Genomic DNA, 19,826 nt, shown 5'->3' on the forward strand with positions numbered 1-19,826 from the left:
ATTAGGAAGGTGGAGAACCACTGCCTTAAATGGCCAAATAGCTATTTCAACCCAAACCGGATCTCTTCATCTGTGGGCATGCATGGCTAAAGAACGCACAGACTAGGCTGGAATGAAACATACTTGTGAGAGGGGAGCCCAAGAGCTTCCAGGCAGTCCCGTGGATGTGTACCCTCAGTTCTCTCTGACTGGTTGTTGGGACAGCAGGCTTTGTGAACAGGCACTGGAGTGAGTACCTACAGCAATGACCTCATTGTCATTGCTGCATCCGGAAAGCACATAATGTTTGGTGCCCCTGTGGGCATGTCATACCTGAATGTGTGGCTGAGTGCAGGGAGCGTCCGTGTGTTGGAAATATTGCAGGCGTGTGTCTATGCTCTTGCCACATAAACTAGTAGAGTGCCCGTAACCGTTTCTTCCAATGGTTTCTGTCTGTGATGCACCATAACCCCCACCAAACGTAAGTTTCTTACTCATTCCTCCTTCAAAATCACTATCTGTCTGGGCCCCCAATGGAACAGTGTCTTCTATGGTAGACATATGGTAATACGGTAGACAGCCACATTATGAGGATTTGGAATATTTCTAGACCCAAATATTCCTTGTCTCTTCTTGGATGAAGAAGCCGAGAAGGCCAAGTTAGTGATGTGGAGAGATGGCAAGCTGGTCAGGAAGGATGCTGAAGTCTGGTATGGCTGAACCAGGTGCTCTGTACTAGCTTTTGTCACACGGGCAGGAGAGAGCTTGGCCACATTTCCCATGGCAGCTCCTCAAGACTTTGGTAGTTTCAAGTGCTCAAGGGGAACGAACAACACATTGATGTTGGATCCCAAAGGTTAACTGTTGTCTGCCCAACGGTCAGGCAGGTCACAAGGCACCTTTCACAGCTCCGTAACATTATTGGTGAAGAGGACACTCTCAGGGACCCTAAGATGCCCCTTGTCTCCTGGCGGTCACACAAGGGGAAGATGGTGTCCTCCTTTCCCTAGGACTGAACACGGTTGGCCTCAGCTCTGCTTACCTTAAAGTACTTGTCTAGGATCTCACTGTAGTTACTGCCTTTAGAGAACCAGCCATCTGGAATGATCTCGGCTTCCAGCCACTGGATGATCCGGCGCCGCAGCTCATCACGGTTAGCCTGATAGCAGACAACTGCGGGGAGGAGAGGGACGTGAGGTGGGTGTGAGGAGGCGAACCCTGGGGTCATCAGCAGCCCCTGCCTGCAGCCTCGTGCCACTCAGTCCTGCGTGTGCCATGCTATCCAGTCTTCAAAGCACCCAGGGAGGCAGGACTACTGCACTGGAGGACAGAAACATGTCTACCCCAGGAGTCACACTCACATGTGTCAATCACCAGTAATGAGCAGGCTGGGGGCTGCATATCAGATATTTACATCAAGATTCATAACAGTAGCAAAGTTGCAGCTAGGAAGTAGCAACAAAAATAACGATATGGTTGGGGGGTCACCATGGCAGGAGGGACTGTATCAAAGGGTCGCAGTACCAAGTTGAAGACCATTGGAGTAGAAACTTAAAAAGAGGAGTTGTTATTTAAGAAACAAAGAAGGGAGAGAATTAAAGGATGTTTTCATGAATGCCAGGGAACAAAGGAGGAAAGTGATCATTCATTAAAGAAACTCTCTCAGTTCTGAGGTGAGCTGTAGGTATTAACACATCAGTAAATGAAAACATCACAGTCGTTCATGTTGCTGGATTGCCGCCCTTCTCCCATCTCGACAACTGAGCCTTAAACTTAATCCCATCACCCTTCATTATAAACAACAGAAAATGGGGCCACGGAAGGGCCATGCCTCAGCCCTGCTCTGGGCAGCTGTTACAAGTCATGTGGGAGCATCAGATGGGAGTCGAGTGGGTGGAGACAGCACTGGCCAAAGGAGATTCCTGGAAGACAGCATATGCCAGGCCTTGAGGAGGGCACAGGGACAGGGAATAGGTATCTGTGCCCCTTCCCCTCTGCCTTTCCTAGCTGTGTGATTTAGGGGAAGGGACTTAATTCTCTGAGCCTTTATACCTTAACTCCAAGGCAATCGCAGTGAGACCCACAAGGTTCCTGTGAGGTCTGGGACTATAAACCATGTTGAGATTTTAATATATTTTTAATAGAACGTTCTATTAAATCCCAGTCTCCATACTGGGATTCCCAACTATCCTCTTTCAAAAAGAGACATTGAAATCGGTGTCTTCTGATTTCAATGTGTCCATGATATGAACATGTCTCACAAGGCCCTGAAGGAAGGGCTCACTGGCTGTCCCTACAGTGAGGTCAGCAAAAATGTAGAACAGCCAACATTCAGACCCAAACAGACTGGTATACTCCACGACAAATGAACATCCTAAAAACGCAGTTTTATGGTTTTACTGTGCTGTGTTGTGCTCGGACCAGATCTGGATCAAAAGTCATCTGACTCACAGATGACCTTGGCAGCTCAATGGGACTTGTGGCCGACATGATGCTTCTTCCATGAAGTCTCCACCCTAAGACGCACACATACCACAGAAAGGTCAGGCACTTACCGGGGCTGGCGGATGGACTCACAGACTTCTTTTCTGCAGGACGAAAGACATTGTGTAATGCAAAGAGAAGAATAACAGAAAATGTCTGTTTCTAGGATTAAAACTGCAAAGTCTTGCAACCTTGTCATTGTTTTACCTTACTTAAACTCTCCTTCCTTCCTTCCTTCCTTCCTTCCTTCCTTCCTTCCTTCCTTCCTCCCCCTCCTTCCTTCCTTCCTTCTTTCCTTCCTTCCTCCCCCCTCCCACCCTCTCTCCCTCACTCTTTCCTTCCTTAAGGTTTATTTTATGTGATGTGTATGGGTGTTTTGCCTGCATGTGTGTCTGTGTGCCAATATGCTTGCTTTGTGCGGGTTGGAAGACAGCATTGCATCCCCTGGAACTGGAGATGGTTCCTAGATGCCGTGTGGGTGCTGGGTGGGAACTGAACTTGGGTTCTCTGAGCGAGGAGCCAGCACTCTTAACGACTAAGCCATCTCTCCAGTCTCCTGCCTTAAATCCTGATCTTTTCTTTCTTGTAGGGTCTAAGGACGGGAATCCTTCCTGCCTGTGGAAAGTGGATTGCCTGTCTCGATTTATATTCCTTCCTGCTGGGTTGAGTAGTTCCTGGGGTTTTGAGACTCATGTGGAGATTAATTCTGCACAGTTCTGTGATGAACTTTTTGCCATGTGATCGTGTATTCTGCAAGATGTACAAGTGCTGAGGACAAAGAGAACACCCCCCCTCATACCCTTTTTCTTTTCTTTTCTTTTCTTTTCTTTTTTTTCTTTTGGAGCTGAGGACTGAACCCAGGGCCTTGTGCTTGCTAGGCAAGCGCTCTACCACTGAGCTAAATCCCTAACCCCTCATCCCCTTTTTCTTAGACCCTGTATACCCTTTTCTTACAAGGCCCCTTTCCCTTCTTCCTTAGAGAGCGTTCCTAGGAAACTTTTTTACAACTTAGAAATAAACACTAAAATCACTTTTCAAAGTGTCCCCTTTTCTTCCTGGGACTTCAGCTATCAGGGCTGAAAGTTAGAACAGTGCAGTTCCGGTGGAGATGGAGCAAAGGCTTCTTTACTTAATCTCCTGCTGCTTTAGGATGAGGTGCTAAATGGTGTCTACCTTCTCTGCTCCCTCCCCACACCTCAGAGGGACTCAGAAGGCAGGTCAGCTACTGAAGCAAAGTGACTTAGAACTGTGATAGGAAAACAACATACTATCACTATACAACAACCCTACATTTCTTGTAAGACTAAGTCCTTCCCCCCCCCAACACTCTTCCCCCTCCTTCTTGCCTCAAGAAGAAACAAGAGAAAGAAAGAAGACCCACCAGGGCTGTCCCTGCCTCCCCGCTATAAGACCCGCCAGTCAGTGATGACAGTATGCCTTACCTTTGCAGTGCCCATCATAATCAACCTGGATCTTGGATCCAGTGAGGCAGGCGTCTCTGTGAAGTTCACAATGGTTGAGGTAGGTCTTGCCATTACTGCCACACACAGGCCTCTTGTGAGGTTTGCATTGCTGAAACAGACCGGCAGGAGGGTGTTTGTGTAGCCAGGCTGGCTATGTGCACTCACATGAGCAGCCGGCCATCTTGTCAGGTGACCACCTGACAGACCACCACCAGAGAGGGAGCCTGTACGCCACCAGAGCCCAGGGAACCCCAGCTCTGGTCATTAGTGACTCTACTTGATATAGCAGACACTCTACTACCCCAAGTTCTCCATGTCCGTCTGTCTATCCTGGTCTAGTGTGAGGGCACAAACACCCCGCTGCGGCTGGAATAGTTGTACTGCACGGATTCCCCCAACGCAACAGTATGAAGAGGCTTTCGGAAGGACATGAAGTTACCAGGGCTCCTTCCTCAGCAACAGAACGAAGACCTTTGCAAAAGGGATTCCACAGAGCATTTGTGCCTTTGGCCCTTCTGTCCTTTCCTTGTGAGAATACAGTGTTCAAACGTTCATTTGCAAGTAGAGGCCAGGCCCTCACTAGACAATAAATGAATTAGCTTGGATCTTGCACCTCACAGCCTCTAAAACAGTGAGAAGTATACAAGTCTATGATTTAGAAAAGTGCCAAGCTCAGCAGTTCAGCACTTTGTTATAGAAACAGAAACAGACTAATCCTACACTCCATGACAGGGAACAGCCAGAGTTGGGAGCATGAAAACACACTCTCTCTCTCTCTCTCTCTCTCTCACACACACACACACACACACACACACACACACACACACACACACACAGACACCGATTCTTCCAGGGCCTAATTACAAGGACTTCTTCTCTGTAGTATTTGGGAGACATTCAGCTTTTGTCCTAATTTCACAACTGGTGTTGTAAGGCTAACAGAAAGGGTGAAAGACTACAGGAAATCATTATGGACAGAAATATGGGATAAAGTTCATTCAACTTGTAGACAGATTAGAGTTACTCGAGGTATGAAGGAAACAAAGAAACAAATGAACCAAAAAAAAAAAAAAAACCAAGAAAACAAAAAAACAAAAAAACCCCAAAACAGATATACAAAGAACCAGACTCCTGAGCCAGGAAGTGCCTCAGACCCCTCCAAACCAAGAATGGCGGACTGCATTTATTCAGTCAGCTTTTATACTGGTGCTCACCGTGTTTTCCGTGCTAGGCAAAACCAACATGGGTTTATCTTCACAGCAACTCCTGGGGATTGTTTGCTTAGAATCACACATTTACCATGGACAAGCTGAGACTAGAAGTCAGATTTTAGTCTAATTTATGCTACCACATGGTGGTCAGCACCCTTCTAATGCAGACCTCCAGGGTGAAGGGATCCTAATGGGATGAGGTTTGAGGCTTTGTGGGTTGCCCTGATGCTGTTTGTATTTGATGCTAATTACACTGGCCCAAGACTGAATCCCATATTCAGGTGACTTCATCCGAACTTTCTCTCCATTTTAACTTGTGAGAGCCGGTGATTGGGCAGGGGAAGGGAAGGTGGAGCTGAAGAGTTGGAGAGGGAGAGGAGGGAGAGAAGAGAGGAAGAGGAGGGGGAAGGAAGGCGGAGTTGAGCACATGACCTGGAGAAACCGCAAGTTAGAAGGGCTCTTGTAGCCAGGGGAATGGAGTAGTGTAGTGGTCGATACAATCTAGCTGTGAGCTTGTATTCATATTAACTGAGTTGTGTTTTCTTTGCCCGGGCTGATTTGGCTTGGAGAGTTTACCGCAACAAGGTTTCAAGTTGGCACATTTTTCCCTTCAGGTGCAGTGAATCAGGATCTAGCCCGTTTCCAGGATACAGGGCAACTCGAGAGAAGGGGGGAAAGAAAAGCCCAAGGCCAGTGTATTTACATTCACACTAAGAATGAAAATTTATTAGTCTTGATTATTTCTCAAAGGCTCATCTTGTCTTTCAAATGCCATTCAAAAATAAAACTTCAAAGCCAACATTCTGTCTGATAATTTAAGAATTTGCATATCCTTTAACCCAGTAGGCCCCCAGTGGCCATAAATTCTAAGAAATAAAGGGTATTTGTAAAATGATCCTATTGTTGTGATGGTAAACAACCCAGAGAACCTCTTAAATATCCATCTCTAAGGAAATGAATGAATAAATTTACATCTCTAAATATTACTCTGTGTTTAAAAATGAGCTTAAAAAAAACCACTATGTTGATCCGGTGGCTGCCACAGCAAACCGAAAACACTGCAAAGTAAATTGCATAGACCTATATGTGGAAATAGTATTTTGTATAAAATTGGGGAAACTCTTAAGTTTAGAAAAGTTGCTAATGCCAGTTACCTAAGACTGAGGACTGAGAGTCATTAGTGGCAATGTCTAATTACCTACACTATTTAACACATAAACAATTGGTGACTTTTTAATTTAAAGAAAAATGTAATGTCATACCTATTTTCATATTTTGCAGTACAGTTCGTGTATTAACTAACGCTGCCATGGAATGACTTCATAGAGTTTTAAGTGGAAGGAGCCATTCACTCTTACGGAGTCTCTCCTCAGAACACTTTCTTAAAGTCACTTTTTCAAAGTGGGTCAATGTGATGAATACACTTGTGACTAGTCATGGTGCCACCTTGTTACTCCAGCAGTCAGTGAGTGGAGTTAGAGAGAGGGTTCAACTACCACAACCACTACCTCAGAGGAAGGACACGTGTTGGATTTACATATTAAGCTAAACAGTCCTTGATACATCACGAAAACAAATAAAACCAAAACTCAGAAGGGAAAAGAGACAGATGGGAAACTAGACAAAACCTTCGATGTTTATTCTTTCATGACTCATGCGTCCTTTTGTCCAGATTCCTTCCTTCTCACAGATGACCTCATCGTAATACCTTTCCCCTCTCAGCCTCATTTTACCCTCCCAAACCCCTCTCTGTGTTATATGTGTGGTCTAGGATCCACCTAGGAGAAAGAAACGTGTGTTTTGTTTTTCTTTCTGAGTTTGAATCACCTCACTTAATAGTACACCTTCTAGGTCCATCTGTTTTCCTACAAATTTCATTTTTCTTTAAAGATAAATAATATTTCTTTTTATATAATTAAAAAATTATTTTATGTATGTGAGTACACTGTAGGTGTCTTCAGACACACCAGAAGAGGGCATCGGATCTCATTACAAATGAGCCACCATGTGGTTGCTGGGAATTGAACTCAGGACCTCTGGAAGAGCAGTCAGGGCTCTTAACCTCTGAGCCATCTCTCCAGCCCTGAATATTTCATTGTCTACATGTACCACATTTTCATCATCCATTCATATGCTGGTTGACACCCAGACTGCTTCTACTTCCTTGCTAACCTCATTTCCCCCCCTTTTTTCTTTTTTGGCGTGCCTGTGAGTATAGAGGCCAATGATCCACATGGCGTTTGTTGTCCTTGGTTGTTCTCAGTATAATTTTTTGAGATTGAGTTCCCACTATGTCTGGAGCTCGTGATTTGGCTAGAATGGCTGGACAATGAACTCCATGAATTTGCTTCTGCTCCCCCGTACTGTGGTCACAGACTCCTGCCACACCAGGCATCTGTTTAAGTCCTGAGGCTCTGATTGTAGCAAGCACATTTCCTATTGAGCTAGTTCTCAGGCCCCCTACACAGTCACCGCCCTCCATGTCTGACATCAGGACTCACCTCAATGCAGAGGCACGTTGGCTCCCCCTTCTCCGTGACGGCGCATTCCCGGCCAGCTCCACAAAACACATTGGCGCAGATCTTGGATTTGCTTCTTTGTTCCTCCTAAAACACAGATCGTAAAGGAAGCCATGTTACTGAGATGAGTCCACCACAGGATGAGCCAGTGGTGGTAATTACCTTTCGGGCTTGGGGCCCTCATGTGCCAAATGTTATCCTCTAACTTTTAGCACCAAACTCACAGGCACTGTTCTGACTCGGGTTCAGGCACTGACAATTGTTCCCCTACAAGCAAACCAGAAGTGTCTTTCTTGCATTCTTCCTCATTTAAAATAAATATGTATTGAGCATTTATGGTAAAGCTAGCACTATGCTAGGGGCTAGAGATACACAGGGAAATCTCTGATCTCAGGAACTCGGTGACTCTCAGGGAGGGACACATATATGGGAAGGCTACACTGGGTACAGATGTGTACGAGAGAATGGGATGGCACTTTCTGAAGACTCCACACCTTAACTGACTCTTTGAGGATGAGAAGTCTAAGCTAGGAAGAAATGAAGACACTGGAGACACATCCAGACATCTTGACACCAAGGTGGTCCCAGCAGTACCATCTCAAAGGGATATGCATGTGGATATGCTATCATGATATTCAGCCACTGTCTGTGTGCCCAGGCTACAAGATGAAGAGGACCAAAGCCACCCCAAAGAGAGAAGAATGGCCCTCCAGCATCTTGCTGGTCAGGCTTCCTGTCCAGACAGATGTTACAGAACCACTCTGTGGTAGCGGTGGACAAACAGTGACAGAGATTCCCCTGGGTCCTTTGCTCTACTAGGCTGGGCAGGCTGAAATGCCCAAGGCCTCCAGGCCTAAGACTACTGGGCTGGAGCTGGTTACAAAACAAAGACTGAAGAAGCTTAGGAATGACTGGGGTAATGGCAAAGTCCTTGTTTCCAGCCCATGCCCACCGTGTATCTAAAGAACTCATACCTACAAGGCTTACTGTAACAATAAATTCTTAAACAGGAAAACGCGCGCGCGCACACACACACACACACACACACACACACACACACACACACACACACACACACACACACACACACACACACACACACACACACACACACACACACACACACACACACACACACACACACACACACACACACACACAGGCTTGAGAGATGAGATGGGTCCAAAATAGCTGCTCTGCTGCCACCTGGAGGCTGCTCTGCAAACTCCAGGTTATTCTCGACTCCCATAAGCCCCCTTGCCTGTCATGCAATGCTCTCATTGGTCTAGAACTCATTTGCATACTCAGAGCTCATTGGCTTACATGCTGTTGCTAAACAAATTTTTAAAAAATGTTGCTAAGGAGACTTCAAAAAAAGCTGGCAGACAGTGAAGAAAAGAGGAAGTAATTCCCAGAAGGTTGGAGGATGGATTTAGAGCTCTGTTTCCTAAACAGAGAGGGGGAATAAAATTGAGCAAACCCTTCAGACAGACGGGGCCCTCCCTCTTGTCAGATCTGTGCCTCCGAGAGCAAAAAGCAGAGCTAGAAGGGGGAGAGAGAGAGAGATTGCCGATTGTTGTAAAAGACAACTCCAGTGGCCTCTTCACCTCCCTTGATCTGAGCACTTTAACCCCTGGGCCCATCATAGGAGCTAGACATACACAAATGCACACAACACTGAGTGTGGGCTTATGTCTGCGTTCAAGGAAAAACTCAAAATGTTCCCAGCGTGTGTGTATTTAACTTGTCCCTCTGATCCTTCAAACCACGCATTTCCTCATCTGTGGAGCAGGAATAGATGGGATGTGGGGGTAGGGGTGGGGATTGGGGGGGACGGTAGTGTGATCAATGGGAAGACCTGACAATGCTGCCGGCAGAAGACCCCGCGGCATTCAGAGCTTCATCGTGTCACGTGCATGCATATTGTTTATTTATTGGTGTGTGGTGTGTGGGAGGGGCACGCCTGTCAGGGCATGCGTGAGGAGGTCAGAGCAACCTGTGTGTGTGTGTGTGTGTGTGTGTGTGTGTCTTTCCATCCGGTGAGTTCCAGGGATTGAACCCTGATCTTAAAGCTTGGCCACAAGTGGCTTTACCCAATGAGCTATCCCCCTCCTACCGTCTACTCTGGTAAATATTACAAATAAACACTGTTATGTAGAGTCTGAATTCAACACAGGTCATTTGCAGAAGTAGTTCTCAGACATACGTTTGGAGAAGAATGTTTCTGGCGCCCTAACAACTAATACTCGAAGAGGGCAATTAACATTTGAATGCTTTCACACACAGAATGTCACCTTACTAAATGGCTAGCCTGATAAGAGTGTACACATTATTATTAGTTCCATTTAACAAATGAGCGATTTGAGGCTCCACAAGGTCAAATAATTTGCCTAAGTTCCCCAGTCTAAAAAAATGAGAGACACCTCTATTCAGCCCACAGGCGACTAAGCACCCATTTATAAGCTTCCATCTACGTGACCTACTATAGCCGATGCTACTTGACCTTTATAGAAGTTCCTAATTCCCATGTCACATCATCCCTAGTTTACAGGCAAGGAAGCTGGCCTTAGAGGCCCAGTGACAAAAAGAGGTAGAGTTTGATGTTCCTTCAACCAGAGGCAATGATTCCTCTATGTTTGGTTTATTCTTATAGCCATAGGCATTAAGGTTAGGGAAATTATAGTGGGAATATGGATGGTATAATAGCAAGTGTAAGGAGACAATTTTGACTGCATTAGGTGTTTAGATCCCATACGCAACCCTCACATCCAACCCTCTTCTTTATTTGCCCCGAATAAGACATTCTCGTGCGACCTCTTTCCTCAGGTGCAAACATAAACACATCGAAGGTTGGAATCGTCTTGAGATTGAACTGAGTCACGCTGTGTGCTGTATAAAACAGGAAGTGGCTGTCGCTCCAGGGGGTGATTTATTTTCAGTTTTCCCTCCGGAATGCTGTCACCGTCACCTTAGACTGTCATGTCCCCATTCTTTCCTGCCTCAATGACAGTGGAAAGGTACCACCAGGGCAGAACTGACAGGATGCGAAATGCCAAGCGCCCGGCAACCCCTGGAGGGCCTTTCATGGAACACAGAGATGGAGGAGCCTCGGGTTACACAAGCGTTCTCTTTGCAGGTGATATATCTGTCAATAGGTGGCAATCTCTCTCTTCGCCTCACACAGCCCTGAGCCGCAATGCAGAAGAGCTTTCCTGGCTGCCGCAGCTCTGCCTGGCTCTGTCCTTTCAGTAAGAAGTGCAGGAGTGAGGACGAGGAGGGTAGACCCGCCAGGACACGGAAGAAGAGGAGGGTAGACCCGCCAGGGACACGGAAGAAGACCTGCCAGTCTGGGAAGTCTATCTCATCTGTGGCGCTCAAAGCCATTCCCCTCCTCATTCAAAGAGAGTGTGTTGGATTGCCGAGGTCAAGGTCAACAATGAAGGTCACTTCCTCTACAGAAGAATTTCTTTGTGTCATTCGAAGTCGGCCACTAAGTCCCAACACCTTTGGGAACCAAAGTATTGGAGCTGTTCCTACGACTGCTGGAAAGTCCCTTAGAGTCACAAGTGGGCTTCTGTGGAGTGGCTGGTTCTGGCCAGAAAGTCAAAGGCAGTAACCTAGTCAGGGGTTGCAAAGCCCAAGGCTGTGGACTGGCATACTGAGGCTAACTCTGCACTCACACCGGTGTGAGACGCTGCAGACATCTGCCCTCGCCATTTCTGTTCCGGTGCTGACATTTTCAGGCGCATGTAACAAAGGCAGGGGCGTTTGAGATTCAGAAAACTGCATGGCAGCACCAGTGACAGGCAAGTCAGGAAAGGGACACAAGTTGACCTGGTCTCCACAGTCCCTTCTCAAGTAGGGCCAAGAGAGGGCACTGCAGGCAGAGCGGTCAGCTGCAAGGCCTGGCCCAGGGATGACTCGCAATTCTTTCAAATGAAGTAGAGATGTTCACACTGTCATGGGTCAAGCTTTTTTGGGAACCACATTGGCCTGTGCACGGTCTCCATACAAGTTCTCAGGCATGTCCATTCTTATAAAAGTGTGAGCAGACACTTAGATCTGAATGTACTCAGGATGGACGGGTATTAACAGGGGCTGTGTTCTTGAAGTATGAAACCACACGGAGACGTAGCTTTAAAAGCCAACAGAACGGGCTGGAGAGATGGCTCAGAAGTTAAGAGCACTGTTTGCTCATCCAGAGGTCATGAGTTCAATCCCCAGCAACCACATGGTGGCTCTCAACCATCTATAATGAAATCTGGTGCTCTCTTCTGGCATGCAAGTGTACATGTGGGTGCAACGCTGTATTCATAATAATAAAAAAAAAAGCCAACAGAACACCCGTATGATGGACGGCACAGGGGAGACTGAGGCATGAAAAGGCACGTTTGAGGCTGTTGTGGGGTCCATAACAAGATTACTGTCTAAAACAAGAAAAAACAGGGTCTGGAGAGATGGCACAGTGGTTAAGAGCACCGACTGCTCTTCCAGAGGTCCTGAGTTCAATTCCCAGCAACCACATGGTGGCTCACAACCATCTGTAATGGGATCTGATGCCCTCTTCTGGTGTGTCTGAAGACAGCTACAGTGTACTCATATAAATATAATAAATAAATCTTTAAAAAAGAAAAAAGAAAAAACAAATCCAATACTACAAAACAATGCAAAAGACCCCAAGCAACAACAGTTTAAATAAATAAACAAAAAACTCAACAAAATATCTGCCACGATTTTAGCGAGGGTTACTATTGCTGTGATGAAGCACCATGACCACGTGCAACTCGCAGAGGAAAGGGTTCAGTTGACTTCCATTTCTACATCTCTGTTCATCTTCAAAGGTCAGGACAGGAACTCACGCAGGGCAGGAACCTAAAGGCAGGAACTGATACAGAGGCCATGGAAGGGTGCTGCTTTCTGGTCTGTTCCTCATGGTTTGCTCAGTCTGTTTTCTTATAGAACCCAGAACCACCAGCCACAGGCGTCTGTGTGAGGATATGCTGTGAATGCCCACGGATGCCAGAAGAGGGTACTGGGTCTCCTGGAGCTTGAGTTGCAGATGGTTATGAACCAGCACACATGGGTTCAGGGATCTGAACTTTGGTCCTCTGAAGTCCTTGGAGCAAATGCTCTTAAGTACTGCTGTGCAATTTTGGTGGGTTAGTTTTTCTCTTAGTCAGGGTTTCTATTCCTGCACAAACATATGACCAAGAAGCAAGTTGGGGAGGAAAGGGTTTATTCAGCTTACACTTCCACATTGCTGTTCATCACTAAAGGAAGTCAGGACTGGAAGTCAAGCAGGACAGGAAGCAGGAGCTGATGCAGAGGCCATGGAGGGATGTTATTCACTGACTTGCTTCCCCTGGCTTGCTCAGCTTGCTCTCTTATAGAACCCAGGACTATAGCCCAGGGATGGCACCACCCACAATGGGCTGGGTCCTCCATGCTTGATTGCTAGTTGAGAAAATGCCTTACAGCTGGGTCTCATGAGGGCATTTCCACAACTGAGGCTCCTTTCTCTGGGATAACTCCAGCTTGTGTCAAGTTGACACACAAAACCAGCCAATACAGTTTTCTTGTCTGTTTTGTTTTGTTTTTTGGCTCTCTAACAGGAGCTTGACGCAAAGCTCTTCCAGATTTGAGACCCTGGCATGCTGATTGCCCCTAAGATGACATTATGCCCGGCCCTGGCCTCCAGCTTTCAACTCCAGTCTCGTTCCAATAAACCATCTCTCTACAAACCAAAGCCAAGGAATAGATCATCTTCAGCCCAAGGTTTTACAGACCGGCAATTAGTTTTTGTGCATGCAAATTAAAAAAGGAAGTTATTTGCAAAAAACAGGAAAGGTGATCCTGTGCCTGGGTCTCTGGGCTGAACAGCACAAAATATACACAGAAAGGTTTCTAAAAAGCCTTGTAAAGTAAAACAATTTCTGCAAAACATGGGTTCTGGCAAGGATGGACGTGCATAAGCAGAGCTAATCATGACAGCTTGATGCAGCGTCATTTGGAACTGGGTGAGCACTGTCTTCTCTGTTCTCGCCCCCACCCCACCCCATCCCTCCTCTCACTCTGTCCTGCTTATGCCAAGATGGATATGCAGCCCTATCTGCCACTGCTTCATAGTAGAGCAGCTTTGTTGAATGAAAATGGCTTCCCTTGCTTTGCCAGAATTAGCCACGGAAACTTGATGAGACTATCAGGGCCTCTCAGATGCTCTCCCTGAGTACGCATTCATAAAAAAGCTGGAGAATTTGCAGGAGAAAATGAAACCTCCTCCAGCTGCTAAAATCTAGCTGGAGCATCTGTCACATGACCCACGCAGTCTCTGCACTTCTGCCTTGGAAAAGAACGTGCAAGCGCACCATAGACAGGAAAAGACAAGGAAGGGGGAGAGACAGTCTAGAGCGGTTGGTCTGATTTGCTTGGCAGTACACGAAGACATTTGTGCCAGCCCCACACTTAAATGTCCTTTGCCTGCGTGTGTTCCCAGCCAATGCCTTACCTCAAGTTTAACAGACCAGGGTCACATGTGGATTTCAGGAGGCCTAAAGCTTGAATGTTTGGGGCGGGGCTCTATAAGAACAGCTGTGAATGCAAGGTGGAGCCCAGGGAGGGTTCTGGGCGGGAATAGTAAGTGAAAGGAAGGAAACAGATGCTTCATTAGCATCCGGTTTCCTCCAACTCTCCATTTGCAACATTGTTTCTGTCTTACACGGATCTTTCTAATAATGGCTTTGGGCCTTTTGTTTGTCTGTCTGTTAGAGCCCGGCAGAACAGCGGGTGCACCTCCGGTTTTTCTCAAGCAAGTGGCTTGCATACTTTGGCTCCCCACAGACCCTCTCAGAGAACAGTTTTCACATTAAATGCCATTCGGGAATTCCAAGTTTCAGTTATACAAGATGAGAAGTTTCTGCAGACTGTGGTATTTTGTGAACTATACTGTAACGGCTGTTTTTAATTTACCAAAAGGGGGAGGGGAACTTAAATCTTCTCAGGGCGCGCACACAATAGTCTATTACTTAGAGGTAACAGATGTATTATTCATTAGGTTGTATATGAATAAAAAAACAAGGTTTTTGTTGGCTTGCTTGTTTGTCTGTCTCAAACATAATTTTTTTGTATACCAGTCAAAGCTTAGACTGCCTGGTGAAACTTCTAGCATTTATCCATTTGAAATTAGCCTTGTAGATCTGCACAAGGGATTCATTCTCCATTCTTCAGCCTTCAGCCTAAAGTCTGTCCACTTCAATAGCCAACGTAGAGCATAGACATAGTTCTCCAGGCTTCTTTGAATAAGGGAAGTAAATCACTTAAACGTACTTGAACTTAGATCTGGTGGATGCCACAGTAACTACAGAACGGTGACAGCACATGCCTGCCATCCCAGCACTCGGGAGGAAGAGGCAGGCAGATCAATGTGAGTTCTAGACCAGGCAGGGCTACACAGAGAGTTCTGCCAGCCAAGGCTATATCAAGAGGACCCAGATGGCTATGGTGGTGAGCACACCTGTTCCAGCTCTGAGTGAGGAAGGTCACCTGAGTCTAGGAGTTCCATACTCGCCTAGGAAGTAAAATGATATTGCCTCAAAACAAGCAAGCAAGCAAACAAAAACCAATGAAGGTAACAGTCAGTGACCTACAGGGCATAAGGAATATAGTATAAGTTTAAAAGGAACTGAGGGTGTGACCTCCATCTTTGAGAGATCTAACATAGCTGGACGTTGAGACTGGCATGTTGACACCTGTAATCCTGCCAAGGTGGGGGGGGGGTTCACTCTGGAGATAGGCTTGTAGCATTTCCTACACATGGCAGGGTCTACCCATAAGCCCCGTGGACACACGGAGAAACAAAGAAAGGATTGGGAGCATTCTGAGACCACTCATGGGAGTAGATACAATTAAAGGACATCTATAACTTTCTAAAGAATATGGAGGTCTGGCAATATACTGGGTGTAGGGAAAAGAAGGAGCAAACCTGGGAGCCATGGAGGCCTTTAGTCTTGGGGGACCATCAGGTGGAGGAAGCTCTCTGTCAGAGACACAGCCTTGACAAGAGGGTGGGGGGCACAAGGTAGGCAGAGTCAGGTATGGACACCAGTCTAAGCAGACAGTAGGACAGCCCATCGGCAGCCGGAAATGCACATCTGGAGATGCACATCTGGATGTCATCTGTGTAGGAGTGAGAGGTGGGGAAGGAGAGCCTATGGGCTCAGGAGGAAAGGGTGGGGGTGAAAGGCTGGGGGCAGCTGGGGAGGGGAAGGGAATTAGGAAACAGAACCCAAGGATTGCAAAGCATGTGCCCACCACACCAGGGGGCTCTGCAGTCAGAAAGGACACCTTCCCTCCAGGCAGATGCAGTACCAGACTGGTAGACAGGGCTTGTAGGTATGGACACAAGTCTAAGCAGACAGAAGAACATCCCACAATGTAGGGTGGGTTACATGCTCGCTCGTTCCTCTGAAGTCAGCAGCCTGCCCGCCGCCGTGTGAGGGCTCTGAAGCTGCGGAAAGAGTAGCGGAGGAGGATTCAGGAAACCGGGAAGGAGGCCGGCTAGTAGAGAGCTCCAAAGAGTGGAAGATGAGTACAGCGGAGTGAGAAGTGACTTGGTAAACGCTGGAGTGATGCGGTGAGAGCATTTCAGCTCTGAATCAGTCGCCGAGAGGCAGGCGGGACCTAGGGGAGGGACCCTAGCTAGATAGGTGCCTGCCTTCTATACGGTGTGAGCTAGAGAAGAAGCTGCATATCTCCAAGCCTCAGTTTACCAACTTATACAGGGGCTTAGCCCCCTTACATTGTTTGACTTCCATTAACTACCTCAGGATTTACTACTTCATGTGGTCCTGAATATCAAGTGTTCATCTGAAGGCTGCTGGTAGAAGTCTGACTTCCAGGCAGCTAGGGTGAAGGTCTTAAGCCCACTCCCACAGTGACACACCTACTCCAACAAGGCCACATCTCCTAATAGTGCCACTCCCTGGCCCACACATACACAAACCATCGCAAGCCCCGATGTGCCTCAAATACTGTGTGTGTAGCTCAGGGTTGGTATTGAACTGTCAGCACCCCTCTTGCCTCAGCCCCCAGGGTACTGGGGTGACAGGCATGTCCACCATGCCTATCCTGTGCACTTGTGGTCTGGAAGGAATTTCAAGGATGTTGCTGGAGGTGTTAGAGTAAATCCCCATAGTCGAAGGACTTCATACGCAATGCTTTCCCATTCTCCCCAGGGTCACTCTGGAGCAGCACTTCACACCCTGTGGGTTGCTACCCCTTTGGGGTTGAAGGACCCCTTCACAGAGGTCACAAAAGACCACCTTGCATATGATATATTTACATCACAATTCATAACCATAGCAAAGTCACAGTTATGGAGTAGCGATGGAATCTATGGTTGGGGGTCAGCACAACATGAGGAGCTGTATTAAGGGGTCGTGGCCTTAGGGAGGTTGAGAACCACAGCTCTAGAGGAAACAACAGTGGATATCAAGTGCACTGACTGCACTGGTGAGGAGCCCACTGGAACTTTCTACCCTCCACTAGGATGCTACTAATTAAGTTTTAATTCTACTTGCATTTGCCTTGTATGGAAAAGGGGGAGGGGGGAGAAAGAGAGAAAGTGGCTAACGGAAATTCACTGGAGATTCACGGTCTCCTTTCCTGCCAGGAACCTGTCACTGAAGCATGTCCGGCTCTGCCAGGCCTTGCCTTTACTCTGCATTCATGCTCCAATGATTTCCACACGTAGTTCAAGAAAAATGGTTGGCCGAGGGTCTCTTTTTTTCCCCTTCTTCTTTTTTTAAATTTCCCCACACCTAAATCTCCAATTCTCTCTGTTTGGAGTGGTGAACGCTCCGGGGCAGCTGACTGAGCAGTCCCAGACAGCCAGTTTTAGAAGCATCCCCTGCAGCGACAGCCACATCTGTACGAACATCCCTGCTCACTCTCCACCCTCCATTCCAAGCAAGCTGGCCCTCATCTCCTCAGGCTTCCCCAGCCAGGAACCAATTAGCGTTCATTCTTCAGAATTCTCAGTGGAATGCAGAGTTCATTGTTCTGATTTGGTGGGAGGAAGGAGAGAGATGGGAAAAACCAAGAGCCATCTTGCTCTCTGGTTAGTCAAGTCAAGCGGATCTGGGGGGTGGCTGTGGCAAAGGCGTCACTTCCTTGATTAGGGCGTAGTGTGCTCCACTCCTCAGCCCTACCTGCAGCTTAACTCTCCCATCCCAGTTTGCACATGGCTCCTTGTCACAGTCTCTATCCTATTGCTTTGACTAGACGCCATGACCAAGGCAACTCTTACAAAAGAAAACTGGGGGTTCACTTACACTTTCAGAGGTTTAGTCCACTATCATCATGGCAGGGAGCATGGTGGCAGGCATGCACGGTACTGGAGAAGTAACTGAGTACTACATTTTGGGTTGCAAGCAGGTAGAGAGACACACTCCCTCCGACAAGACCACACCTCTTAATCCTTCTAATCCTTTCAAATAGTGCCATTCCTTCCCGACTAAAAATCTGACGTTTATGGGGGTTATTCTAATTCAAACCACCACAGTTACCTACTTGGAAGAGAAGCCATTGTCCTGCAAATTGGTTCCCATGACCTTTCACAGGCTGGCTGCCTGACTCTCATCTACCAGCACTTACTCAGACACATTAACAAGTGCACAGCACATGGTCTTTTCCTCTCTTATGTGACAAGATGGTAAATGAGGCCTTGCCACTTGAGGTCTTATCACTAGGGATGCTCTTCCTTTTAGACTCCTTGACTGCACAAAGTAGGGGGAGGGACCTGTGAGTACAGTAAGTGGCCAGGACAGATTAAAGGCACAGAGACTAAAGTCCTAGGCTCCTGAGGTATTTCATGTTGAAACGAGAGCGCATTACCTTTTGAAAGTGTCAGTGCTATGATATTGGCAGATGCTTCATTAACCTTCAGATGGACAGAGAATGTCCGATAAGACCAGCTTAAAAAAAAACACCATCGCCATGTGGGAAGTCTGCTTTACTGTCTGCTGGTCCAAATTCTTCTTATCTTTCAACATTTAGTTCAGGCTACATGACTTCACCCTCAATGAGACTTTCGTTTTGATTGGCAAGGCATGGTGACAGAACCAACTCCTTGAGGGCCCAAAGACCCCACTCCTCTCCACCAGACCATCAACATTCAGCCTGAAGTTTTGCCAATCTGGGATTGTCTGAGACCCACAAAAGACACAGGGTGTGTCTCGATGGGCACACACAAGCTGATAGGCAGCTTGCGAGGGAATCGGAGTCGGAAAGAGCTTTCGGCCATGTCTTTTGCCTATAATGGATGTATGCTGTAGGTGAGCCATGCTGAACGGATAAGAAAGGAGAGAAAGAACATGGCAGAAGTCAGGTGGGGCTGCAGGGTATACAGTCAGGCTGACGCCACAGTGGCCTCGTCACCAGAGAAGCAGAGGCAAAGAGGAGCAAGTGAGACCAGGCAGGAGACACAGTGCCGTGACTTGTTACTGGCACAGCTGTTTGGTGACCTCTTTCTGTGGACCCTGCCCCTTCATTATCCTAGAACTTAGACCTTGTGGAGGTCTGAATATGCTTGGCCTATGAGAAGTGGCACTTTCGGGAGGTGTGGCCTTGTTGTAATAGGTATGGTCTCCTGGGAGGAAGTGTGTCACTGTGTCGGTGGGCCCTGACGGCTCTGCCCAGTGTGGAAGTGATCCTTCTCCTAGCTGTCTATAGATGACAGTCTCCTTCTGGACTCCTTCGAATCAAGATGTAGAACTCTCGCCTCCTCCAGCACCATGCCTGCCTGGATGCTTGCTGCCATGCTCGAGGTTAATGGACTGAACCGTCGAAACTAGAAGCCAGTCCCAGTTAAGTGTTGTCCTTTGTAAGAGTTGCCTTGGTCATGGTGTCTCTTCACAGCAATGGGAACCCTATGAGAAACCTGAAATAAGACTTGCCTTGCACGGTTCCTTCTTTATTGGCAGGACATTTGTGTCTCCTGCCTACTGGTAGAACGTTTGATGCTTGGCTCCTGGCGTTCTCCTCTGGCTCATGTGCTATCCTGGCAATGGGCTGGAATTTACTGGAAAGAGAATTGGGAGAAAGGGCCCATACTCAGCTGGACCTATGTAGGGTGCTTTTCCTGGGAAAGGGTATGGTCAACGGGATTGTGATGC

At 47.2% G+C, this 19,826-nt stretch overlaps 1 protein-coding gene across 1 annotated transcript in view; it reads right to left on the reverse strand.

Annotated features, from left to right (window-relative positions):
* Fstl1 (follistatin-like 1) overlaps positions 1-19,826 on the reverse strand; it is a 53,184-nt gene that overhangs the window by 11,026 nt on the left and 22,332 nt on the right. The window contains 4 exon segments of the mRNA NM_024369.2: positions 1,022-1,152; positions 2,535-2,567; positions 3,906-4,035; positions 7,639-7,743. Of these exon segments, the coding sequence (NP_077345.1) occupies positions 1,022-1,152; positions 2,535-2,567; positions 3,906-4,035; positions 7,639-7,743 (399 nt within the window).

The sequence above is a fragment of the Rattus norvegicus genome, chromosome 11, assembly GCF_036323735.1.
Source record: "Rattus norvegicus strain BN/NHsdMcwi chromosome 11, GRCr8, whole genome shotgun sequence".
Taxonomy (NCBI): Eukaryota; Metazoa; Chordata; class Mammalia; order Rodentia; family Muridae; genus Rattus; species Rattus norvegicus.